Source organism: Convolutriloba macropyga, chromosome 11 (genome assembly GCF_964194025.1).
Source record: "Convolutriloba macropyga chromosome 11, txConMacr16.3, whole genome shotgun sequence".
NCBI classification, from domain to species: domain Eukaryota; kingdom Metazoa; phylum Xenacoelomorpha; order Acoela; family Convolutidae; genus Convolutriloba; species Convolutriloba macropyga.
In genome coordinates, this window is record NC_134478.1 from 25,959,211 (window position 1) to 25,986,262 (window position 27,052).

Here is a 27,052-nt window from a genome sequence, read left to right on the forward strand (position 1 = left end):
TCAAAAATGCATATTTTTTCAAATATTGAAAAACATTTATTTTTCAAATGTCATAACAGACATAAGATTTCAACAGAAAATTTCGATTAAGATGCAAGACCTCAGAAAACCAATTGGCCCTGTCATTAATGAGACTAAGTCACGAGACCACAAAATAACAAAAACAGGCAAAAGCCAAAAATTCACAAACAATTTCAAACCACAGTGTTCAAGGTAATACATTTATAAGACGTTATCTGCAAGAGCTGCAACACATCACTTCGTTCTCACCTGAAAATCAAAGGGGTTTTTTCCTATAAAAGGACTACATAGCAACGACAGTTAAAAAACCCCTCGAAAATTTAAACTAAATGGCCCAAGCAATCAGTCTAAACATATAACCAGCCGCGAAAATAATGTTTGAGTCAGCAAAAGTAATTGAGACTTCTTATTAGTGAAATTGAGTTACATGGTGACAAAAATCAAAGCAGAAAGGAAACAGTTGAAAAAGTTTTTTTTTAAGTTTGCTTGAAAGTTACTAAAAGAAATAGCTATATACTGAAAGGTTAAAATAGGTTGTTATATATCCTGGGAACATTTATAACCTGAAATCTTTAACTAGGTTGAGTTATAAATCCTCGGAAAGCAATTGAGAGCTATCATTATCAGTTATATGTCATATAACAACCACAAGACAAATTTACTGAAAAAAATCACTTAATTTTGCAAGGGAACAGTGTCTCAGCCCAAAAGCGCAAACTATTCAATAAAAACAATTAACAAATTCGGATACGCTCTTTTAACCGCGTTCATTTTACCAACTAAACTTATCTTCAACTGGATCTGTCTATAATAAGATAATTCGACAACGAAACAAAATTAACTAAAAAAATCTGCAATTATGCTTAAAAAAATGGAAACACCTAGTGTCAAAACTTATAAAACCGTTACAGACATTAATTTATTGACTAGCGGGAAAAATGTTTTTGCTGGTTTTTATTGAGACTACGCCGAAGCTGAGAGAAATAAGAGAAAATGGTGGCAAAAAATCGCCTACATTTTCTTAAAACAAATGAATTCAAAGTTATAAGAGACATTAGGTAACAACTGAAATCATTGTCTGCTTCACATATACCTCCTAATAAGCCATTCCGATCACTGATTGCGTTGACTATGTCATTGGACTACAAAAAGTATAAAAAAATGAATGCAAAACATAAGAAATCCACAAAATTTTACGAAAGCAATTGGTCAGAGCCATAAAAAACACGAGCATTACTCTGAGACTGTAAAATATGGTCGTTAGTATTCATTTTTTGTAAATATTATCTGTCGGTAAAAGAGCCCTTATTCGAAATTCTTGTCAGCAGTATGCATAAGAAACTATATGCGGAAAACTTTTTTTTAAAAGGCCGCGCCCCATTAAAATCTAATTTTTTTACCGTATGGATCTATGGTGAGATCGATATCAGCCCTGATATTGCTGCGCGACTAAAAACACATTTAATTGTTCAAATGTTCGCGAAATAGATCAATTTTTAAACAAAATTTTCAGAATATCAAAAATAGGTAATGCATTTCTTTTAATTATCGTGATTAAAATTGCAAAAATCTGGCAAAATTATGATTTCTGAAGACTCTTAAAACAAGCGGGAGTGCAACTACCTCTCTCTTCAAGCTTGAGATGAATATGACTGCAGTTTTGAGGTTTCTACTTTCAGCAAATTCAGTGAAAGCGGGCCAAAAATTCATATTTGGTCCCATTTTTGATGAAAAAAATTTGATTTTTGAAAAATTTTGCATAAATTTTAGCCAAAAAGCATAGATCGAACAATTCAGCAACTCCCCTCTATCCTTAAAGATAAGATCATTAACACTACCGTTATTAGTTTCAAGTTATTTTAGCAAAATTAACGAAAATTTGGTCGAGAATTGTTGGTCGGAAAATGTGAACAAAAACAACGGAATTCAATCTACTTTTCTCAAAGTTTAAACTTCGATAACTCCGTAGAAAAACCAAAATCAAAAAAATCTTTTTAATTCCATATTCTACGCTGGAGGGCTAATGATACCACTCACAACTGTCTACGATGAATATATCGATAGGCCAAAATTGACTGAACAAAAAAAAACCAGTTGAGTATATAGTTTCTCCCCCCACTAAAAGTGGGGTCTGAACAATTAAACATACCCGGCAGATTGCCGGAAAATAGCCGCCGTTGATTCCAATAAGCATGATTGGGATTGAACGAATAGAATATATTGAAAAAAAAAGATTTTTGTACAAAAATATTTTTTTAAGTCCGATTTATTTTGATGGCATTTCGTAGTTGAACATACTTCTGTTTCTTAGAGAGAGGCTACAGGGGCTACTATCAATACCAAAAAGCATTAGAGATGGTAACTAAGACTTATATGAACGACGTTCAAATAGCGGGCATCTAAAATTGGGCTTTATGGGTTTATCCCGTTTCTATTTCTGACTTCAATTTATTATACCGACTCTGTTCATTTTGAATTGCTTTGCTTAGCAACTGATGTTCAAATTCACTTTTAGCAGAATGAGAGAAGAGAGAAACTAGCCTAGAGAAGTCAAAAAGATTTCACGCAAAATGTCGAAAAAGCGGCAAAATGGTAAAGCGAAAAAAAGTTTGACGAAGTAAAAAAAAAATACGAGCGCAATAATAGCCGGCTGAGAAGATGAGGGCGGCTATTGATAACCGAACTGTTTGATTGCAAAAACATTAATTAGGAACAATTAAGCCTACAAAATCCGCGAAACTTTGAAAATTGCTGAGTAAAATAACCGCTTCAAAATTGCGGTAAAACATTACCACCAAGACAGACAGCTGATATTCTGGCCTTCATGGCTACACATAAAACTATTTTTTAAAAAAAACTATAAAAATGAAAATAATGCAGCTGCTTGCGGTTTTCTTCCATTTCAATTATTGATTCAGTTAATTTTTAATTCTGATTCAAATAACGGCGGCAAGCCATATGTACCAGGAGAGGCACGTGCTAAAAACTGTAACTTTAAGAAACACCAAGTCATAATGTTGATTACATAGATGTAATTCAATGGTTAGGAAATGGATGACTTTTTTATGGTAGCAAAAGAAGATTTGTGAAGCAAATCTCACGAAAGTTTTAACTGTTGACAAGGAACAACAGTGGGCAAAGGGTAGCCCAGGTATATCGTGCCAAAGTAACTATTACTCAAAGGTCTTTTTTGAAACACCACCAACACTGGCGTCAGTGAAGCATGCTGATTAGTTTGCTTCTCTGAAGTCCGGCCGCAGCACCACCAACACTACACATTCAATATTAACGGAAGGCGGAACACCGCATAGTTTTTAGCACGTGCCTCTCCTGGTACACGATAAGTTTTGTCTAAATTTCGCTTAACTTGTTCCTACCTGATTTAACAACGTCTTGCAGTACTTGCTCAGCAGTCGTAGCACTCTCTGTTGGTATTGAAAGAACTGGTCCAGTTTAGTCTTTTCCATACACAAATAAGTGGACTGCTGCTCACCTAACGAACATTTATGGTCCACAAACGACGCGTCCAATTCCGTCTTGACAGTAACAGTTTCATTGCGCAGAGGTGAAAGTGCTGTGTGACCTTTCCCACTTCGATAATGTTGATCGCTATACTCTTTTAGTTGCATGCTGATTGAGGCACTCAACGAATCACAAGTTCTGGCCAAGTCTTCAATGGTTCTAGGCAGCTAAAATCATAGGACTCTTCGGTAACAATTAAATTATAAAAAACACATAGCAGGATCAGTACTGAACTGCAATTCAAACAATTGAACAAAAAGAGGACAACACTATCAGCCTACTTAAAAGAGCAGCCTCCGATAATGAACAAGTAAAAAACAAAGACGTGCGCAAAAGTAAACAGAACACTACAAAAATCCGGAAAAAAATATTTCACTAAGGCAATTAGGGGTTATTGAAGAAAATATTCTTCACAATGGGAGTTTAAACAGAAACACCAACTTTGTAGAAAGCCACAGAGGAAATTGGTGGTTTGTTTTTTACCATCAGCCAATTGGTAAAAAAACATCTTTTTACGATTCCATTGAAAATAAGTAGCATCAAAGTCATTGAATCATGCAAAGAAAACCTGAACACTTCAACTTATTTCCTACTATCAATTTCAATTAAAACGATAAAAACGATAAACGGCGGACCACGTTACAAAAGCAACAAATGCAGACAAAAAAAGCTGAAAAAAATTTTGACAGCAGATCTAAGTCAAAAAAACTATTAGCAGCAAACTGAAACCCTTAGACGCATTCAATTGTGCCAATTAGAGAGCAAATAAGATCTAAACTATTCCGAATTACAGACAAAATCAAAATATCATAAATATTTTTTAAAACAAGTCATTGCAGAGCTTTAATACTGTTAACTAAGAATAAAACGAGTAAACATGTTCAAAAAGGACTCATTAGAGACCCCAGAAAACTGTCATTTGTCAGACTGAGCGACAGAACAAACAAAAACTACCAGACCTCGCAAATCAAGAAAACTAACTAATAATTTTCGAAAACCAGTCGTGTTAAATTCGTTAAAACTTTCAGTTTTGAATGCATGAAATTAGATTAACACAAAAATGTCTCATAAAATGGCCGATCTATCTTTAAAGAGACGAAGCGACAGAATAACAAAAAAGCGGCAAAAAGCATTTAAAAATCTGACCGCAAATCGAGGTCACAGCCGTGAAAATAGTTTGATATGAATAAAACCATCAAAATGATTAGAAACTATTGATTAAACCCTATTAATTTAACGTAAACTAAAAATAATTCTTTCTCAAAAACCAAACAACTATTTAAAACCTTTTTCTCAATTATCACTACTCCAATAAACTATTTATTTTTGTGTCCTTGAAAACAACTGGCATCAATGTACTTGAAACACGCAATTAAAGCTTGAACTCTTCAATATCCATTGCACTATCCATAGATAGAAGACACATATAAACTTTAATAAAACCAAATGGGGGACCAAGTAACAAAAATAGCCTCAAATGCAGGCGATATGTAAATGTAGAGTATTGGGAAAATATACCCGACAGATTGCCGGAAACTAGCTGCCATTGATTCCCATAACACAGATTGGGATTGAAAGAACAGAAAAACAATAAAAAAAATGATTGTTGTACAAAAACATTTTTCAAGTGTGAGCTATTTTGATTGGATTTTGTGGTTATGCAAACTCCTGTTTTTTTAAATGAGAGGATGAAGGCGCTAGTTCGGCTGTAAACGAATGTTTCGAAAATCTCAAAAAATGATAACCTAACAAAATTGGGCTCCAAAAACAAATTCATAAACATTATTGACAATTTCATCATTAGATTAAACTTTTTCGATTACAGTTTCCTCAAGGCTTTTTCTTGCTCTAGCTTATAAAAAATCTTTAAGCTATAGGTTAGCAGCAAATAGTTTGACATGAAACAGACGAATAGAAAATTTGCAAACTTTTCCTGAGTTCTGGTTATTAATGCTTTGAAACGAATTGAGGTGCTGCTAAAACCAAACTAATCACCCATCTGCGAATTTAGAAGTTCAGTAGGCCGCCCATTAAACCCAAAAAACACTGAAAAATTTTTCTGGAAAAATTGCAGAATTCACTATAATTGTTCTGTAAAACTACCAATAACAAGTCAAAAAGTTTAGACGTCAAAACCTTTCCCAACAAACAAGATCTGCTCTATGACGCAGGTTAAGCAGAACATTATTTTTTAACAAGGCAAAAGATGTTGGTAGCGGTGGTAGTGGTTGTGTGTTTATGCGGTGCGGGGGGGGGGAGAGAGAGAGAGAGAGAGAGAGAGAGAGAGAGAGAGAGAGAGAGAGAGAGAGAGAGAGAGAGAGAGAGAGAGTCGAATTCTAAACTTCTAATTGTGCCACTGTTCTAGAAGTTTCTATGCATACAAGTTCTACTTTTGGTTGAAGAAATAAAGACGGCCTACAATATAGTTCCTTGTAATTTTTTTGAAATGTTGGAAAAATGGGGTGTTTTAATAGTTTTAAGATACTAAGATTGAGTCTAAGCATTGGCAACATGGAACCTGTTTAAGTCGCCACTAGACATCTATTTTCATCCTTTCATATCTACGATGGATTTACGTCAAAATATGGTATTTCCATTGTAAACAAATTTAATACAATTTATTTGTTCCTAAACATTAGGGAAATATTTCTTATTTCATAACTTACATTGTGTTCAACAACCGGGCTAAATCTTTTTGCCTGCACTTCACACTCTGTTTGAAAATGAGCTACTCTTTTCTCTAGAGCAACTTTCTCTGCTTTGTACTCAACTGACCTCCAAAGTCTGAAAAACAAACCATAAGAAATTAATCTCCACAAATAGTCGATAATGATATAATAAATTGATTACTGATGTCAGTATTGTATTATTCAGATATTTATAGAACTTTCACAAGCACTTAAATAGGAGTGTCAGGAAGCTGGATCTAAGAATGAACGGATTGTTTTCAAACGTTTCAATATAGGAGAATGCATTCAACTCAGGATTCGGTTGACATTCAACTATATTTATCCTAAAAAGTTTGTTATTCTAATTAATGTCTTAATGAAGTACCAAAGCTGACATCTGGAATAATCAGTTGTTTATAGTGAAAATTTTAAAAAAATGTTCTACTAACGTCAACTTGTCAGTGTGGCGTCGGAAATTGCCATCCGCTACGGATTCGGAATCACGCTCAAGTCTAAACAAATTCTCACTAAAATTCCGCAATTTAATAGGAATATACTCGTCTAAAGAACACATCAAAATAAAAAGTCTAGGTTGTTTCACTAGCAATTTTACTTCATGGGAAAAATACTTTTAAGTAAAACTTAAGTTAAAATAACGGCCACAAACACGAATTCAAGAAACGCGCCCCATATGTTTGATGAATGTGTTGTGGATATTGAATATCATCTTCACATTTAGAACTTATCACCCCATTTTGATCAACATAAAAAGTCTCTAAAATAATAAAGTTAGACAATGTCCATGCCAGAAATATAGTTACTTCCACAGAAGGACCAGAAAGAAATTATTCCCTATAATGACCATAGGGCTTCACTTAGAACTGAATACAGTATTTAACAGAAAACATAGTAACTCAAAAGAATTGAGTCATATTTGACTGAGCTCAAGAGGTACATATAGGGCACTTGCAGCATACAAATCCTGGATCATCTATTATTTGCTTGAAACTATCAATTTTACTGTGGAAAGCGCTTTGATAACGCGTAATGAAGTCTTCATTCTGAAATCAATTATATTGTTCATGTGTAAATAGTTTACCATTTGTACTGTTCTGATGAAGAACCAGGCTTGATTCAAGTTTTTACCGATGGAGTAAAACGGTCACAAGAAAACCTTACGAAACCTAATCCTTTGTCATCTAACAATTTAATGTAATTCCAGATGTTGGTGGAGTAATTCCCAGCTAATAGTGCGATAAAGAAGGAAAAGTAGTACTGTATTCGATAAATAATAGATAAAGTTTTGTACTGGAAAATTTAGTCTTCAGAAACAAGGCGCTTTCTAAATCTTTTATTTAATGATTGCGTAGTTTAAACAAATTTAACCTTGGTTTTGATCAACACTAAATCAATCCTTCAAGGTCCGATGATAACAATTGCTAAACACAACTTTACTGCGCAACGCCAATCTTCCACTTTTCTGCATTAAACACGAAGAGGTTAAATTGAATTCATCCATTTGGATATTTTGTAGCTCCTTGCTGATGGGTGGGGACAAAAACCAGTAAACTTAACTGAAGTCCCCGCTCATTGGGTGACATTTAAACAAGGAAAGGCTCCCCTCTCATAAAAAGAGTCCGATAGCACTTGAGTTTAGTGAGTTCTCACACCGGGCTTTCCTGACCCTCTCATTGGGCATAGCTAAGCAATTGGATGCGACAGTCCCCATCATTTCTGGCTCAAAATCGCGAATCTCTTGCAATCAGCATTGTAGCTGAGCCACGCATGGCACTAATTGATACAGCTCGAGAGGCGATTGAAGACTACTGATAGGCCTGAGGGCTTGAAACTTCTGTTATCAGATAAAAGAGCTATTCGTTTCAATGTTTTCAGCGTTGTTTCGGATAGTCCGCCGAAAGTTTCTAATGCCAATGGTATGAAGAAGATGCACATATCGCTGCACGTCTGGTAATAATGCGCAACCTTTCTGTCCTCCGCTAGGGTTAGAGCAAAACCACATGTCCTCGCCTCATCTGAGATAAGACTGGCTTGCAGTGGGGACGTAATGGTGACGTCCAAAACTGCGGGTTGTCCTGCTATAGAACTGGGCAAATACACGTTGCCTGGTCTTGAATTGTTTTCCGGCAGAAGATGTTTTTGCTCACATACAGGGGAAAGATTGGCCGACGAACAAACTGCCATTATTGTGTCTCGCACTCTGTCATCACGAGAGATATCCCCACGTCTGTGACATGAAACGGCGTGATCGCCAAATATGTCCAAATTAGCAGACTTACAATATGGACATCTCCTTTCCGAATCATAAAGTGGAATTCCTTAACGGTATTTCAGAGCAGCTCGGTATTTCAGAACTCCTTAGGTTGAAGGTGTAATCCAAGAGCAAGGATAGGTGCTGCCGTCAACCAAGCTCCTGATTGAGGTAGGGAAAGAGAACAGTCTAGGTTTTTCTCCGGTGGAGGTTTGATTTTCAAGAAGGTTATCTAGAGTGTCAAAATCTTATTGAATTTTCTGTTGCGTCAAATGAGGAATTCCCAAAGTGCTAAACGTGAGTTGGGTTCACTCGAGTAATTTGTTGTACTACGTCTGCTGACTGAGATAAGGAACCAACAAAAGCAGCTTTGAATTGTTTCAGAGAACGTCAACCTCCAGCTCCTGTTTTTCTTATTAGCAGGAATGTTTGGCCCCATGAATTATTGCTGATTACAGAACCCAATATATTTTCAAAAGTAGTTCATTTGAGATGGTCAAATTTTTAAAGTATTTTGTTACTCTCAGGGGCGGAGTGTTGCATCTCAACGAATACACCAGTTTAGGTGCACCTAGACAGCAACGCAAAACTCCAGGAGCGCATTGAGGGTCCACTAAATAGCCTAGGTTGTCTAAAACTTTGTCGAGTTTTTAAACCCTTTTTCTAAACAAGATGCAATAAAAGTGGTTATTTCGATTGCTGCGCCCAAGAATTCGACGCCCGATTGTCTGTTTCTCTTTATCCTGGTGGACCACACCTTGCACTTGTCTCTTCTGAGTTCAAGGCCACACTTGTTACCTTGAGTTGATAAAATTTCTAATGATTCACATAGCTCCTCTTCCGTTCTGCTAAAATTCCATCATAAAGGTGCCAAAAATTCTGCATAAGATTTGGTAAATTATTGTTGAGTTCTTTGAAAATAGGTCAAAGGGCTAAAGAAAACGGTAAGGGCCCCAGTGGGTCTCTTTGTTGGACTCCTGATTGACTTTGAATGTCAGTTGCATTAAAAAAGAGCTTGCTATGCTGAGAATAGCAAAAAGAAGCAAAAGGGGATAGAGCGGGAATGAATTTTCGCGCTGCATCTAACACACTGCTTCTCATAAGGGAATTGAAAGCTTTTTTGAAGTCGATTTGAAGTAGGCCTGCTTTTTTGTTGTTCAATCACTTTTGAAAGGTTTGTGTTGTTGCATATACAATGCTTTCAGCATCGCATTTAACTGCCACGCCAAGTTGTATGGATGAAAAAAGTTCAACAGCCTCAGAACTGGCCTCTTGCGCAATACATTTGGCTATGAGGCGTCGAATAACTTCTCCGACGGCGATAGGCCGTAGACCTCCTTTTGCCCTTTTCAGCGTTGTAAGAGAAGCTGAGCAAAAAATGGAGCAACGAAACTGGGGAGCTGCCCTCTGCTAGCCAAATTCATTAGTCTTGTGATGCTTGAAATAGATTTTTTTGACTGATCGCGGACTGCGCACGTTACTGCATGTAGAGGGTGCTAAGGGTACATTTTGGATGGACCGGTTGCTGTGAAGTTTAAGATTGCAATTGTGTAAACACAGATGCTTCGTCAAACTGATAAGCATAATTACTGTAATCATCAGTTTCACTCGGTGGCACTTATTCTGCTGGATGGAATGTCATCAACTCTAGCGTTTCTTTATCATCAGGGGCCGCTCCCTCAGAAGACAAGATTTTTGCTGCACGTCCAAATAGGTTTGAAGGCAGAGATTTTGTACGCGCTCCAAGCGATTCTGTTGAGTCATGATTTATTTTCTTGGCTTGTTTCCTTAAGGCTGCTTCGAACCAGAGCCCAGCATAGTCACCATTTTTCCAACGCTCAAATCTAATTAACATGAGCCATTCTTGCTTCTCTTTGTGCTTCTTCCCCCCCCCCCCCCTCTGTTGCTAGCGCGCAGAACGCACGTGCCTATTGCAAAATTTTTTTTTCGAATTTTCTGGGGAACTGGTTGAGAAACTCAGTCCTCAATAATAGATCTTAGCCGGAACTTTACAGGAATAAAGCGGAGTGTAGGTATTTTTTCACAACGTTTCAGGGTCGGAGGGCGTTTAGGTCCAAATTTGCTGTTTTGAGAAGTGTTACTTTGGGCAATTCCTTCGCTGTAATATCATGGGGAATTTCATTACTTGTTGACAATTGACTACTAAATTGAGAGTAGGCGCAAATTGATCTACAGCATACCAATTTGTCACAGTTAGAGCCCCAGTCTTTGTATCGTATTTGTGTTTTGTTTGATTGATGGTCGATTACAACTACTTTATATAAGCTTTCTTTTTTATCAGGGTAGAAGAGTGTTGTATGTGTAGAAACTCGAAAACGCAAAACAAAAACATCAATAGTTAAAATTTGCATTTGTGTCAGACCTGACGAAGTATTGGTCTCATTCAAAATGATTTAATTGTTTTTCCTGTCTAGCTTTCTTTTTGCCGGAGATTGAAGGCATGTTAACAATATCCAAAATCAGGGAATTTTCATTGCTATTAACCGTCACTTCATTGCTATTAACCGTCTTTTTCTTCTTTTGGCTTCTTGTCATGTTTATGAAAAACCATTTGTTTTTTTTCCTAATGCGTATGAGATTTCTAACGCGTTGGTTTTTCCTAATGAGTTAGTTTTTCAAGGTTATTAACGATAAGAAGAAAACCTTCTGACACAAATCGCAATCGGGTTCTTTTTTGTCTGTTTTTCTTCCGTTACGTTTACGATAAGAAGGATAGCTTCTTAAAAAAATCTAATTTTGTTTCTTTTCGTTAATTTAATTTTAGACTGAGACCATGAAACTGCTGTGTGAATTTGATTAAGCCAGGAAAAAGAATTTTTCAGTCAACCACCGAAAAAAGAAGAGAGGGGGAGAAATTGTTTTGATCTCCCCAGTTATTTCGTCCGTTCACACCCCCCCAATGATACTTCATTCCTCGAATCCAAAAGTAACACTCCACAATAAAGTCTCTTGGCGCTGTCCAGTTTCAAAATAAATCGTAAAAAAGGGGTTATTATCGAGTCGAAAAGATGTAGTCAAAGTTCAATATATATTGTCTGCCAATTTTCTCTTCGGGTAAAAGATAACTTCAACGCACGTGTAACGAACATAGCTTCATTCTAAACACCCATATCAGACACTGTTTGTAAAATTTTTCGTGTAAGAGAATACAAGTAACAAGGAGGCACGGTAATGAGCGATCGCACATAAGTTTCCGACCCCGCTCATCCACAATTTTGGCATAATTGTCTACCAAATGAAGAACAGATAGAAAAACCCCAAAAAATAAGTATTTTTCAAAGGAAGTGGTGTATGAACGAAAAGATAGCCTCCAAAAGCAAATAACTCAGATGGAATGGATTACGAAATGATGCATTAGATTGATGAGATATTCCATTATTAAGGAAGCGGTCCGTTTTAAAAAACAGAACTTTATAACAGTCAAAATAGCGTCAGATTAAACTTAAACTAAACAAATTACTTGTAACTCACCAGAAAAAAAAGTAATCATAAGGCTTGGTTTCCATAATAAGGCTTGGTGACAATTAGACAAAAAAAAACAAAAACAGTAAATTTGAAAAACTCGCCTATTTTTTTAACAATTAATTTCAAAGTAATGAAAATCATTAGGAATCAACTAAAACTTTCCATAAGTTTACGATTACTAATGCTTCTATAAAAAAATAATTAAGACCTGTCGGTATTCAATTTTGATGCGGTTACATAAAGAAATTAAATAGACAACAAACAAAAAATCAATTTAAACTTGCCAGAAAACGCACTCGAAGCCGTTAAGCCATACTTTGGCCCAAAGTATTTTCCATTGCACCTTCTTCGAACACCAATAGTGTATTATGTAAACTCTCATTAATGATACTAGGTAACAAGTTGACAGAAAAGAAAAAAACAGCAAAATTCAGTAATACTTGTTTTTTCGAAAAAAAAAGTATTTCCTAAATCAAGAAAGCCATTAATTACAAAAAGAAACAATTAAATAGGTTCGTTAATTCTTCCAAAGGAAGCCCATGAGAACTGCAATTATCCAGAATATGTCCTACGTCTACAAAAAGAACCTCAAATATGACAAATATCAAAAATTAATTTACTTTTTTTGTGTGAAGAACCCATGTCGAAGCCAGTAAAGTCGAAACGAATCCTTTGAAAACATTGGATTTTGAGATAACAATCTCTTTTGACACCTTCCCTTGACATCAATAATGTCATATTTGGCCTGTAATTAACGAGACTAGGTAACAAACAGAGAATAAAACGAACGAAATTGCGAGCGAAGTTAAAAAGTTTTTTTTATTTTGGAAAACAATTGTTTTAAAAGCCAAGAAAGCCATCAGCTATCTACCAATAACAGAATATCAGCTCATCTACTCTTCCATGAAAAGCCAATGAAACTGGGTCACTGCAGAGGAAATATCATACGACTGAAAAGACAGTAAAAACGACAGTTAAAGACAAAATTAAAATATTCAGTTAAATTCTTCGAGAAATTAGTGTCGAAGCCGTTCAGACCATAGTCTATATCTTTAAGGATTTTAATAATATCCATGGTACTACACTTTGAACGACAATAATGTGATAGATTAACCGTCAATAATGAGACAAAACTAGAAAACGTGAAAAAATAACTGAAAATGTGAAATCTAGTAGTATCAAAGCCAGAAAACCATAACTTACGGCGTAAAACCGCAATAGAGATTAAATTTTAAACCAGTAAAAAGAAGAAGCATTCTTTCTGTGCAGATATTAAGCTACAAGTTGACCGAAATTAAGAAAAAACAGGAAAAGTTCAATAAGCCAATATATTTAAAAATCAAACATTTTTAAAAGTCAAAACGACCATAAGCTTTCAAGCAATAAACTAGATAAATTAATTTGGAGCTAGTTAAAAAGCCAATTGAACCTATCACTAGTGAGCTTTGATTTGAAATGTTCTGTTCTTTAATTAATATAAATAAAATCGACAAATTTAATTTAAAGAAAGACCAACTGATTACAATCCGAATTATTTTAGGATTGTAACAGTCCAAGATTGGTCCAAAACTAGCCCTACTAATGCTTTTTGTCCATTAGGAACACTTATGTTTTCGAATGTTATAGATATAGATACTTTGTTATTTAAAAATGAAAAATAAATGCTGCGGTTTTGATAATCAACGAGTAAAGTTAGCAAAAAACGGCAAAGTTTTAATTACAGAGCTCTCAACAAAAGTTAAAGTAGAAATAGCCCCCTTTGAGGCTACAAAGATTGTGTTAGTGGTGTTTGTGTGTGTACTTCCTGCAAATTCAATCAAGTGGACTAAAAAACTTATTTCGTGCTGTTTTTGATTAAAGAATTTTGAAATATTTAGCCAGAACTTTCGACAAAAAATTAAATAGAAAGAGTCAATAATATTTTTGAGTTTAAAAATAAAATCAACAACACTTTCTTAAAATTTTTTTAACAAATTGTGAATAAAACGGAATTCACTCTATTTTCTCAAAAGTTTAAACCTCGATATCTCCCTGTAAAAAACGAAAATCAAAATATCTTTCTAGTTCAATATTCTACGCTGGACGAGCTTTCGAATGATACCAGTCTGAACTCTCTACGATGAATATATCGATCGGCCAAAATTGTCTGAAAAAAACTCATTTGAGTATATAGTTCCTCCCCCCTCAAGAGAGGTCGGAACAATAACAGGCGACCTAATGTTGGAGCCTTAAAACGGTATTGAAAGAACACAGGAATGTATAAGAGAGAGTTTAATATGAGGGGCGGTGAAGAAGGGAATGCACTATTTGAGTCTGTCAAATGACTGCCAAGATTTTTGTAGTTGGCATTTAATGTGGCTGGCCCAATTTAAATTATGAGTTGCAGCAATAGCAAGATTCCTAACTCAAGGTACGAAAGAAGTTGACTCATCATTGGAACTCAGAGGCGGGGTAGATAAGGTTGCTGACGAGAAAAATATTGCTAAGATTTCTTGGATTTATTGATCATACCATTAAATAAAATCCAGTAATACAAGGAAAGATGGTAACGTAAATCAAAGACTCTAAGATACAAGCATAGTGTCAGGAGCGAAAACCCAGTCAAGGGAGTAATATGAGGAACAATAAGGGACATAGGATCCTGCCTAGAGGAACCCCACTAATAACCCGTAAGAAATCCCAAAAATACACACTTAATGAAACCGCTTGAAAATGGACAGAGATAAGCTTTTGGAAATTAAATTTTCTGAATTGTAGAATAACAGAATGAGGCACTTTGTCAAACTTTTGCATAATCTAAATAAAAGGTAAAGCAGGGAGTCTTTTACAGAGAGCTGAAATATTTGTAAACAGAATGGATATATTGAAGAAGTTTGTGCTGGAGCTTTTCTTTGATTGAAAACCATATTGACGAGGAACGAGCTGATGTAAAATTCTACTATACATATTAAGTTGAGACGAATTCTCAAGAACCAAAGACATTTTAAGGAAAAGGCCGATGAGACAATATTTCGTAACTTTGTTTCGTGCCCCTGGTTTAAGAATAGGAATAATGAACACACGTCACCTTCCAAATAGCAGGGAAAGTATGTTTCAGAAGAATAGAGGAAAATGTAACAAAGAGAACTTGACTAAATAAAGGCGCCAGTGGATGCAAAAGTGACAGAGAAATCCCTCTAAAGCATAGTTAGAAATTCCATTGGTGTCTTGAATAGCTTCATATATGATATTTCCATTCCAGTCAAACTCACCCAGTAAAATCCGTTCTGAATCATGATCGTTGAGCAAGGTAGGAGTTAAAAGCATTTACAGCTAAGTAGCTCAGTAAAGAGCTCATTTTCCAAAATAAGTGTGCTAATACTAACTTTGCGAAGAAGGGCGTATAACTCATTTGTGTGCTAACTTGTCCAACTCAACAGAACAGCTGACATCTGATTCGCAGATGCTGGTTTTACGAAAATTGGACACATGTTGAGTAACTGATAAGCCTCTTTTGAGAAGTCTGCAACCGGTTATAAAGATGTACGCTATGAGAGGAATAATGAGGGAAGTGATAGGCGTTTCTTGGTAACCTTTGGAAAAAATGCCTCAATAGAATTGAAAAGGTAGTGACAGAAATGCTCAACACAATGAGGCTCTGGATAATCATGACATCATAAGTAAAACCAGCAGTAGATAAAGGGTGCAACGTAATCTGTCTTGAGAGAATGTCTAGGCGCACTTTTGATATTGAATGTTTTGAATTTAGTATAAATAGCCAAAAGAAGGGCTGAATGGTCAGAAAGTTGATAATTATCCAGCAGAAAGATTTACCAAAATATTATCAAGAATGTTCTTAGGGAGGAATGAGTTGGTGAGAATACTAGCGGCAGGAACCCCTTATTCATGAAGAAAGTTAATACCATTTTCTCTGGTGCTAGAGCTAGACATAATGTCTCTTGAGGCATACGGAAAATTGAAATCTCTAAACAAAATGACTTTCGGAGAGGCGTTACTACTGGAGGAGAAGAATGATCGTAACAAGATGCAGTATCAACAAAAGAGACAAGATAGGTGCTAGTGAGGGTATAGGTAAATAAAGTTACATGCAGAGGTAAATATCTTAGTTAATATGTAAAATAATAGCAGAGCAAAAACTATAGGGGCTCATAAAACCACCATGAATACCTGTAGAACGAATACTGAATATTGCTAAAATTGTTCACACAATAGTAGAATATTTTTTGGAATATATCGGAAAAATAGATTGTGTATAGTAAGGCGATATCAACATTATGAGACATAACAAAGTTAATAACAGAAAGCTGTTTGTTAACGATGTCAAGACCTTGAATACTTAGATGAAGCAACTCAATGGAATCTAGTCAATCATAATGTCCAAAGTTGGATTCGGCCGGCTCTGTTTCAACTGATTGAAAAAGCTTTTGTATATCAACTGGGAAATTGCATGTCTCATCAATTAATACGTTTTGTGGTAAAGATTGGCTTTGTAACTTTTGAGATCCTCTCTTTCAAAACCAGCTTTGATTATTTTTCAGCAAAGGTTCAATAATAATTTTTCTCGTTCTCTATCAGATGATGACAGTAACTTCTTATTAAAGAATTCAGAGCCTTTCAAATGGAAAGGATTTGACATAACTTTACGCTTATCTAATTGGTGGGCTAGAACTGCAATGAGACGGCGGCGTAAATGAATGTCAACGAAGTTGCCCATTCTAAAAGAATTATGAATGGTAGCAGATGAATATATAGAAAAACTTTCTTAACTTCGTCAATATCATGTACACCGATCACCACGTTTAGTGGAGGCTGGTAGTTCGTTGATGCCTGACACAACAACTGTAGACACAACACTCTGACAGCTTTTATTTTGGCGAGTGACCTTGTCTACAGGAGGGACAGAACTGGAGGTAGTCGGATATGTGGCTGTAGAAGCTGCAGCTGCGGCATATGTTTAAACTGCGTTGAAAATTAAACTGAGTAATTTGGGTTTTTTGTTAACAATATTGTCGTTAATAGCAATGTTGTTACGGTAATGGGAGCATTCTCGTAGTACACATTTCAAACGTTCTTTATCCAATTTGATAAACATAGCTGGCACATTACCAGAAAATAGCCGCAATAGCTTCGTAGATCTGCAGTCTCAAAAAAACAGTAAAAAAGACAGACCAAAAAATAGTCTTTTCATTGAAGGCTGAGATGTTATATTTTGATTAAAAATCTGTATTTTGCAAAGCTATTGCTGCCTCTATTAGCTGCTCTTAAATAACCTTCAATTAGAGTGATATACACTCACTTGACCTTATCTCTTTCAATTAAATTTTAAAAGTCAATTTCAAAGCGAGGAAGTCATTTTTGAGAGTGAGCTAAGTCACGTGTGACCAAAAATTTATTCACGCGAATGAACAAAAACATAGCAGGACAAGTCCTGACGTACAATTCAAAGAATTTTCATTGACTAAAAAAACTAGACCTAAAACGGACTATGAATGGATTGGAAAAACCATTTAGAAAAAAAATCCGATCCAAAAAATCGAAAAAACAGTAAAAATCAAAGTGAAATTGCCACATGTGAACAAAAAACCACTAGCGAGAAAGCGAATTTTTGTTCAAACACAGTTTTCTCACTCTACTTTAAATTTAGAGCGAAAAAATTTTACGCCACAAAACCACTCACTTTTTAGATCCACTTCCTGGTTCGGCGTGACCAAAATCACTACTCCAATGTGACTTCAAAATTCATGAAAATGTGTGAACAGATCTTTAAAAAAAAGACAGCGCCCCAATACAATTCAAATTCTTTGAATTGTAAAAAATCGCTCCACTAAGAGCGGAAAAAGACGTCACGCACGCGTTTCAGTTGAAATTGCATGAACGAATGAACAAAAAGTGGTTGTGACGTCATATGGTCGTAACAAAAATCTTGACGACGAAATAAAAAACATAGCAGGACAAGTCCTGGCGTACAATTCAAAGAATTTTCATTGACTAAACAAAAAAAACTAGACCTAGAACGGACTATGATTGAATTATGAAAACCACTTGGAAAAAAATCCGATCCAAAAAATCGAAAAAACAATAAAACCAAAGTGAAATTGCCGCATGTGAACAAAAAACCACAAGCGAGAGCAAATTTTTGTTCAAACACGATTTTCTCGCTCTACTTTAAAATACCAGCGAAAAAATTTCACGCCGCAAAATCAATTGCTTTTTGGCTCCATTTCCTGTTTCGGCGTGACCAAAATCACTACTCCAATTTTACTTAAAATGATGAAAATGTGTGAACAGATCTTAAAACATAGCCGGAAGAATTCTGGAAACGATTCGAAGGAGAAAATTGCCCATAATTATGACTAAGCAACTAGAACAACTATTGTGAAGCCTAAACCTTCCCAAATGCCATAAAAATAAGGCAGATTAGAAACGGCATTCAAAAACAAACTGAACAAAAAAAAACAAGAAAACTTAATGAGTTTTTATTTAATAGTACAAGGAAGCATAAAACCGAATAAGGTTTTTTGCAATTAGAGCAATGAAAATCTCGCAAAGCAATGAGCAGGCCATAATAGGCTTATAAAAGCTTATCTAAGATTAAAACGAAAAACTGGAAAAAAAATAATAAAAATGGTTTAAAATTTCTCAATTTTTCTGTCATTTTTCCTTAGAAAAAAAATATTTTATACCAAAAAAAACTTTAATCAATTGGTATCTGAAAATTCCTTAAGTAACAAGAATCTATTCAAATCCCACTTAAAGCAGTAAAACGAAAAAGCAGGCAAAAAATCATTAAATTTCGTCAAAATCAGCAAAAATGATCAAAAACCTCCTAATTAGCATTAAACTCAAATTAACAACTTGAAACCTTCACTTCCTATCAAAACAAGCCTAAAACAAATACAATATCATAATCAAACCTCATAACCATCAAAAGTTGCAAAAAACAGATTTTAAAAGCCGCACGTGAACAAAAAATTTCGCTCGCTTAGAGAAAATTTTTTCACACATCAATTTTTCGCATTCTCAAAAGCAGCGGTATGAACAAAAACCAATCTTTTTTCGCTCCACTCTCCACTTTTGTTCAGCACCAAAATCACTCCAAATTTTTTCACGCGTTTCATTTCCCGCTTCAAAAATCACTCCAATGAAATTGATTAAAAAAGGACTTCTCCAATACTCCTCTTCGAGTCGTAAAAAGACAGCGCCCCAATACAATTCAAATTCTTTGAATTTAAAAAACCAAGAGAAGGCCAATAATAGCCCAGCTATCGCTGTGCGGCTATTAATAATAATACGATTGCCCTACAGGAGCGCTGATAAGTTGTTGGCAAACAGGATAAAAATTCTAATCACATTCATATTCTTATCATATCAGTGAAAAGATTCAAATATAAAAGTTGCCCTTCAGGATGGAAAGTTTTCGAGAAATTTAAATTACTGAAACTTGATTTCTCCCCTAATCTGGGGATTACCAAGCTGGTTGTAACCATGTTTGGTTGAATTCATTATTATTATTATTATTATTATTATTATTATTATTATTATTATTATTATTATTATTATTATTATTATTATTATTATTATTATTATTATTATTATTATTATTATTATTATTATTATTATTATTATTATTATTATTATTATTATTATTATTATTATTATTATTATTATTATTATTATTATTATTATTATTATTATTATTATTATTATTATTATTATTATTATTATTATTATTATTATTATTATTATTATTATTATTATTATAATATGGATTGGGAAGTCCTCCGTGGAGCTCATTTCCAGGCCAGTACTCTCGTGGTTGGGTTGGCTCCATATTTTCTCGACGAGTTTGTCCAATTTTGGGGTGGACTTCATGATGCCCTGGGGAAGTTTTTGTGATGGGGGAGAATACGAACTGGAGGTTTGTTGTTGGTTGGTGGGGTCGTTTGACTCCAACATAAAGTCCTGTGGGTCGGATGATGTGATGATTTCAAAGTGCTTTGTCCCTGGGGACTCGGACTGGATGTTATGAATTTTGATTGTTGGTGAGAACTTGAGTTTGTTTTTGTTGACAGATATGAAGCTTTTGCTTTCTGACGAGCTCGAGTACAGTAGTTTTCGTTCTGGTTTTGACTTCACTTCTCGGGATTGCTGTAGGGCGGCGGCTTTTGATTTTACTTCGAACGTGGAGGCAAGTGATGGTTTTGTCAATCTTGTTTTTGCATTTTTCAGCCATTGTGGCCTTTGGGGATTCCAGGGCGATTTGTTTCTTGGTGCTTGTTGGCGTTGCTGTTTCTGAGGTGGCTTCGACGTGGCTTTCTTTGTGGCTCGTTGGCGTTTTTGGGCCTGTTGATTTCTCTTGGCCATGGCTACTATGTCTGCGTGTCCCATTGGTTGGGTGTCTATTGCGCTGTGGCTGGGGCCCGGTTGGTTCTGTTGTGTCGCAGTTTGTTGCAGTGGGGCTTTTCGCTGTTGTTTCGCGATGAGCTCTTGTTGTTTGGCGAGGGCTGTTTTTTCTTCTAAACAAAACTTTCTTATTTTTTCTTGATTTCGTTTATATTCGCCAACTGTCTTACATGCTACCATATGTATTAGTCTAGGTTTAGGCTCAGGTTCGGGTTCGCGGGGTTTTGTTTCGGTTACTATGGCTAGGTCGTTCCTCCTTATTACAGTATTTTTTCGATTATCAGTATCTAATGTTATTGTGTGAGGAGAGTAGTTAGTAATGGTACCGTCCGGGATGATATTCCATTGAGGTTTTAGCGTTCCCCGGGGCTCCGGTACTTTTCGTGCCAATGTTTTTCTTGCAATGTTTTTTCTATTGTAAATTACGGTGGAAGTTTTATCGCCAAATGTAATTTCTAATCTGTCAGGTATGATCTTACCATGAACGCGCTTGTGGCTAAGCAGCGGCGCGTTCTCTGAGTCATCTGTGTCGCTGTTGGCCGGGAGTGGTTGTGAGCGCGTCTTGTATTGAATATCAAGTTCGGGCTCGCTATCATGGTCCCAGTCCCACATTATTTCCCTGGGGAGCGCTGGGTATTGTAGCGTTGCTTGATCTGAAGCATATTTATTTATTTGTTTATATGACAGATTTTTGTTTGAGGGTTTTGTAATTATGTTAGAAAGTTCTGTATTTGGAGGTCTGCCGAAGTGGGCTACAAAAGGTTTTATTTTTGTTGTTGCGTTTGGAATTAGTCTTATCGATTCTATGATTTTAGCTACTATTGTTGCTAAGTCGGCGGATGACCATAGAGGGTCATGTTCCATTACGGCGATGCGCCTTTTTATTGTCTGAATTAATCTCTCTACCATTCCCGTGGCCCTGTGATCTCCCGCGGGGGCTAGTATTAGCTTGATGTTTTTGTTTTTGCAGAAAATTTCAAATTCTCTTGCTTTAAATGCTTGGGCTTGGTCGCATCTGATGGAGCGTGGTATGCCGTGGAATCGGCAATATTCTTCTAAATAATTTAGTGCTGTTTGTGTGTCACAATCTTTAAATACCTCTGCGTGGGGGTATCTTGTTAAGCGATCTACTGAAACTAGTATATAGTAGTTTTGTTTATGTTTTCTAAATGGAATTGGCCCCGCAAAATCTAATTGTACTTCTTCGTTTGGCTCACTTAGTTTTGGTAGTATCCCTAGGGAATTTTTTGGTGTTATAGGTTTGAGATTTTTACCTGTTTTTATGCAGTCCCCACATGACTGGGCTTTTGCCGTTACTTCCCTATGTATCCGAGGGAACCATACTAAATCTGCAAGTCGGAGCATCCCAGCTTGGCCCGGGTGGGTCTGGTGGAGCGAGTTAATCACGAGTTGTTTAAGTGATGAAGGAATCATAAGTCTGTTGTCATATAAGACACAACCGGAGGGTGTAATCGATAAATCTCTCTTCAGGGAATAGAAGTATGGGCTCACCCTTTTAAGAGTGTCCCAGTCCTTATCCTTAATGAGTTTAATTATCGGGGCCATTTGGCGGTCTTTTGCGGTTGCTTCCGCAACAAATTCTTCCCCAAATACTTGGTTGAGGTTTTTTCTGTATTGGGGCATATCCGTACAATTAGATAGGGGGTAAATTGGGTTTTGGGGATCGGGTATAATGACTGAACGTCCAAGTCCCTTGTTGTTTTCGTTATCAGTTTGGGTGGCAATAGTGACTTTGTTAGAGTTCATTTTTGTTTTGTTTGGCGCTCGTTTTCGTTTGATGATTGTTTGGTCAAATGTATTTACTTGGGGTTTGTTTCTAGTAGTAACGTTGACGGTCTGGTATCCCTGGGGATTTTCAACTGAACTTTTTGGATGTGATAAATGGATGGGAGGTATTTTGTGGGTTAATCCCTGGGGATTTTTGGCGAAGTTTGAATTGAATTTTTGAGTAAGATTGAGAGTATTGAAAGTATTTGGATTGTTTGAATTAAGAAGAGGCGAAATAAGCTGCTGAAAGTTGGAACGATTAAGGCAAAAAGCGTTCTTATATTCACGCGCGTGCTTACTATTAGTTCTAGTTGCTTGTCTTGTCTGGTATTTGTCTGTGCAAATAGCCGAATTGTAATTCATTGAGTTTTGTGTGAGGACGAATTTAAAGTCATTTATTAAGTTAACTATATACTGTGTGTCATCTGATGATGGGGGAGGTGGATTATTTTTTGGATGCCTGCTCAAATAGTCGGCAAATCCCATGCTTTTCCCCGGGATATGTTCAAGATTAAAATTGAAGGGGAGTAGCCTATCCACCCAACGTGTTAATCTACTTTGGTACGTTTTATTTCCGCGGTTCTCATTGAGGGCTGTTAACAGCGCTCTATGGTCTGTTTGTAAAGTAAATTCGGTTCCGAACAGATAGTGTTTAAAGTGTTCGAGAGACCATACTACAGCTAGTAGCTCTAGTTCGTTTGTACTATATCGAGATTCATGTTTGTTTAGGAATCGGCTGGCGAATGCAATGGTATGCCATTCGTTATCGTGTTTTTGTTCGATGCATGCCCCTAGTCCTTTTGCGCTTGCGTCGCATTTGACTCGTGTTTGTTTGGTGGTATCGAAATGTTTGTTTTCGATTATTTGATGTATTTTTGCTTTTATGTTATTAAATGCAATACTGTTCATCGTTCCAATCTAGTTTGTTGTTTTTGGCGTCGGTATTTTTCTTTAATAGAGGGCGTAGGGGCTTTGAGAGTTTAGCGAGATTTGGTATAAATTTTGTGAGGTGGTGGACGCTTCCTAGGAATGACCGTAGTTGTTTTAGTGTCTTAGGGTTGTCGAGTTTTGTGATTGCCTCCATTTTTGTAATTAGTGGTGTTATTCCACTTGGAGTTATTGTGAAGCCTAGCCATTCTATTACATTTTTGGCAAATTCGCATTTTTGCAAATTTATGGCTAGTCCTTCGTTGTTTAGTCGGTTCAAGATTTTGTCTAATTCAAGTTCGTGTTCTCGGATTGATCCCTTGGTGATTACTAGTATGTCATCAAGGAATGCAAATTTGGAGTTTATTCCATCTAATGTTTTATCTATTGTTTTCTGAAATGTGGCTGGCATATCGGTTAGGCCATAGAAGCCATTTAGAAATCTATATGTGCCAGTTGCTTGTCCCCCGAGGATGCTGAAATTACAGTGTTTGGCTATGGAGTTGTCTAATGGGATTTGGCTGTATGCATATTTGAGATCTATTTTTGAAAACCAGAAATTCCCTGGGGATTTCTTCCTTTGTGTGATATAAAGTGCTACAGCGTCTACTAGATGGTCAATGCTTTGCATTTGGTATTTGTTTTTGTGTATTGCTTTGTTTAATTTTTTCGAGTCAAGTGCTATTTTGACTGATTTGTCCTTTTTACTGTTATTACTACAGGGCTAACGAACAGATCGTCGGGGCATTTTTCTAGTTTAGTGATTTGTTTGTCTTGTATTAGTTTGTCTAATTCGCGTTCTACTTTTTCGAGTAAGTGGAGGGGAACTCGTCGTCCTTTCTGTTGTACAGGGTTGTGGTTTTGTTTGAATATCGATTTTGCTATGTGGTTTTTTGATTTTCCTAATCTGGTACATAAGTGTGGGTATTTTTTGTATATCCATTTGATTATATTTTTCTCTATTTGGACAGTAGAGATTGTATAAATGTTGTTACCTGTGGAATTGTTGGGTTTTTGTTGGAGTGTAATTCCCAGTTTCTGAAGAACGTCTCTGCCCATTAAGTTGTTAGTCTTATGTCCTACTACTAAGATTCTGCAGTTCTTTGCTGTCCATGAGCCGGATTGCAGAGTGATGTTGATTTCTCCATCGATCTTTATGTTGTTATTGTTGAAGCATTTATATTTTGTTGGACTGGAATATTGTTGTAGCTTTACACCGGGGTTATATTTCATGATTTCGGTTGCCTGTTCCGCCGTGATGAAGCTCCTTGGGGATCCTGTATCCGCCAACCATTGTACTTTTAGATTGTTTGTAGTTGTTTGCACCCAGACTTCTTTTGTCGAGTTTGCTTGGAGGTGAATGTTCTTTACTTCCGAGAATGATTCTGGTGCGATGTGGTTTATGTCCGCCCAGTCCTCTGACAATTCTTTAATGTATAGTGCGGACTCCGGGTCAACCGATTCTGTCTCTTCTTGCTCGGTTTCTTCCTCCTCGATTAATTGTTCCTGTATCTGTCTCACTCTGAGTTGATTGTTTTGTCCCTGGGGACGTTGTTGTTGAGGTCTCTGATTGGGTTTTCTGGTTGGGAGTGGGGGTATCTTAGACCTGCACATCTTGGCGAAGTGTCCCGTTTTCTTGCATATGTTGCAGGTAGCTTGTTTGGCTGTGCACTGGTTCATGTGCCCTGCCATAAATATACCCCCGCATCTCCAACATTGTTCGTTTGTTTTGTTTTGTTGTTGGGGGCTTTGTTGTTGGGGACGTTGCATCGGGCGTGTGTTTTTGTTTGAGATTGCGTTTACTTGGTTGGTCCAGTTTGGAGCTGATGATCTGAGAATTTCTTTTTGATTCTCTTGGCCTCTTTCTCTTGATAGGGCAAAGTTAAGTACTTGTGCAGCGGTGCGCACTTCGGAGAGAAGTTCCATTTGGATTGTCGTATTGTTCATCTTAGCGATAAAGAAATCCTTTATTAAATCTTCCTCTACGTTCCCCAGGGCTGCCTTTGAGCCCAGCTCGCGTAGTCTGCTCCAAAAAGTTTCCAGTGTTTCGTTTGGATTCTGTTGCACTGTTATGAGCTGGAACCTATCAAAGGTTAGGTTTCTAGGCCGAGTAAAGGTTATACCTAACTCGTATACGAGTTCGTTTGTGGAGCAGCGGTCGATGACAGTGTGGGGGTTTCGCTGGTTGAATATTCTTGTGGCTTCGTTCCCCAGGGATAGGTATGTTAAGCTTTTCACTTTCAAATCAGCTTCGTCCCACGTATATTTGTCTATCATCGGCCCTCTGCTCCGTATTTGTTTGCACTCGTTTTCCCAGTCTACCTTGCGGCGTTCGTTTCTTATTTCTCTTTTTCGATTTTCTTCCTCGCTTGTGTTTTCGACTCTTTCTTCTAGGGTCGGCATTATTGGATAAAATAAGTCGTTTGCTGTGGGTTTGATTCGTAGAAGTAGGTCCACATGCATATTTTCCTTGGCCATTACGGCCATTTTAAACGTGGAAAACCACGTTGGCCATTCGTTTGACGGATTTGCCCCGCTTTCCCAAAAGAGGGGTACACCAATCGGTGACTTCATTGATGGCTGCGCCATGTTAAGGCTAGTTCAAAACGCAGGGTTCAAGTCGTTAATTTCTTCTTTTTCTTACCGAGGGATTCGGTTAGACATCAATATCAAACTATGTCAGAATAAGTTCAGTTAACACAATGACGCGATTTACAGTAGACAGTCAGACGGTACCTGTTGGTACCAGTTAAAGTAGTTCAAGTAATAATAACTAACAAAATGGTTACGTAATACAGCTGAACAGTTTATGAAACACAGTGAACTAGAATGAAAGTTTTATGAGAGTTTTATAGTTTTATCAGTTTAATTTTCAGGTAATCCCTAGGGAAGGTGCCACCCGCACCACAATTATTATTATTATTATTATTATTATTATTATTATATTATTATTATTATTATTATTATTATTATTATTATTATTATTATTATTATTATTATTATTATTATTATTATTATATTCAGATTGAGTTCTGTCTTGTTTAGGTGGCATAATCAGGTTAGAGATCACGACGGCGATCTCCGAATGGCATACAGCTATTAAATAAGCCTATCACAGCAATTAGTCTAATAAAAAACCGCACTGTAACGATGAAACTCAACTAACAAACTAAAAAGCATGTCACTAAACCACTGTTAGCATTTAAACTTAATAGGCAACTTAATATTTTTTTATAATCAGGCATCGCAGGGTGAATATTAGATAATTTGAACCCCGCAACCCAAAGGTATTTTCTGCCGGAATCTAAAATCCCCTGTAAGTGGGCTACCCAATCAAAGTCCGGACTCGATATCAAGTGACCACAGAGAGAGCTATTTAATAAATTTATCAACAGTTAGGCTAACTTCAGAAACAAACTTCAGAAAAGGCGGACACCTCGAACACTTTTGATTACCTGTTTTGTTTGCAATTGGATACCGGAGGTGACCATTGGATTGACAGGACTAAACTCTCCAAATGCTGAATCTGAGTCTCAATTTGTTTCCGACTTCTCTCATCCCAGGGAAGCTTGGGAATAATGGCTTTACTAGATTCAACGCCATGATTCCTCACAATATCATTTTTCTCAAATGAATCACGCAGTTGCGATAATTTGGCGAATTCCTTCAGCAATTTTCTGTCATAAGAATTCACTTTAGTAGACGATATTGGTTCTGATACCGCTGAACAATATCCTAATTCTGATTTACTACCAAGAGTACCTCTGTGTGAAGACATTTACTCTGAAATGTCACACTATTAGAAACATAAACAGTCGAAAAGACTAATAAATGGCACTTTCCTGTCACCCTAGAGTAATTTATTGAACCATTTCAGTTGCTATAACTTAAAATAGTCTTTTCTGCGCGATAGCACACACAGGAAGCCAGCAGTAAAGCTTATAACTCATTTACAGCAAGGAAATTG

At 36.4% G+C, this 27,052-nt stretch overlaps 1 protein-coding gene across 2 annotated transcripts in view; it reads right to left on the bottom strand.

The window, feature by feature from the left end:
• The window catches only part of LOC142349773 (uncharacterized), a 102,385-nt gene extending 75,483 nt beyond the window's left edge, over positions 1-26,902 (bottom strand). For both annotated transcript variants that reach the window (XM_075401537.1, XM_075401538.1), the window contains exons 1-4: positions 26,541-26,902; positions 6,662-6,724; positions 6,210-6,327; positions 3,399-3,710 (exon numbers count right to left, since the gene is read on the bottom strand). In XM_075401537.1, coding sequence (XP_075257652.1) covers positions 3,399-3,710; positions 6,210-6,327; positions 6,662-6,724; positions 26,541-26,863 — 816 coding nt within the window. In that variant the 5' untranslated portion in view covers positions 26,864-26,902. The remainder of the gene's footprint in view (positions 1-3,398; positions 3,711-6,209; positions 6,328-6,661; positions 6,725-26,540) is intronic.
• Between the last annotated feature and the right edge of the window lie 150 nt (positions 26,903-27,052).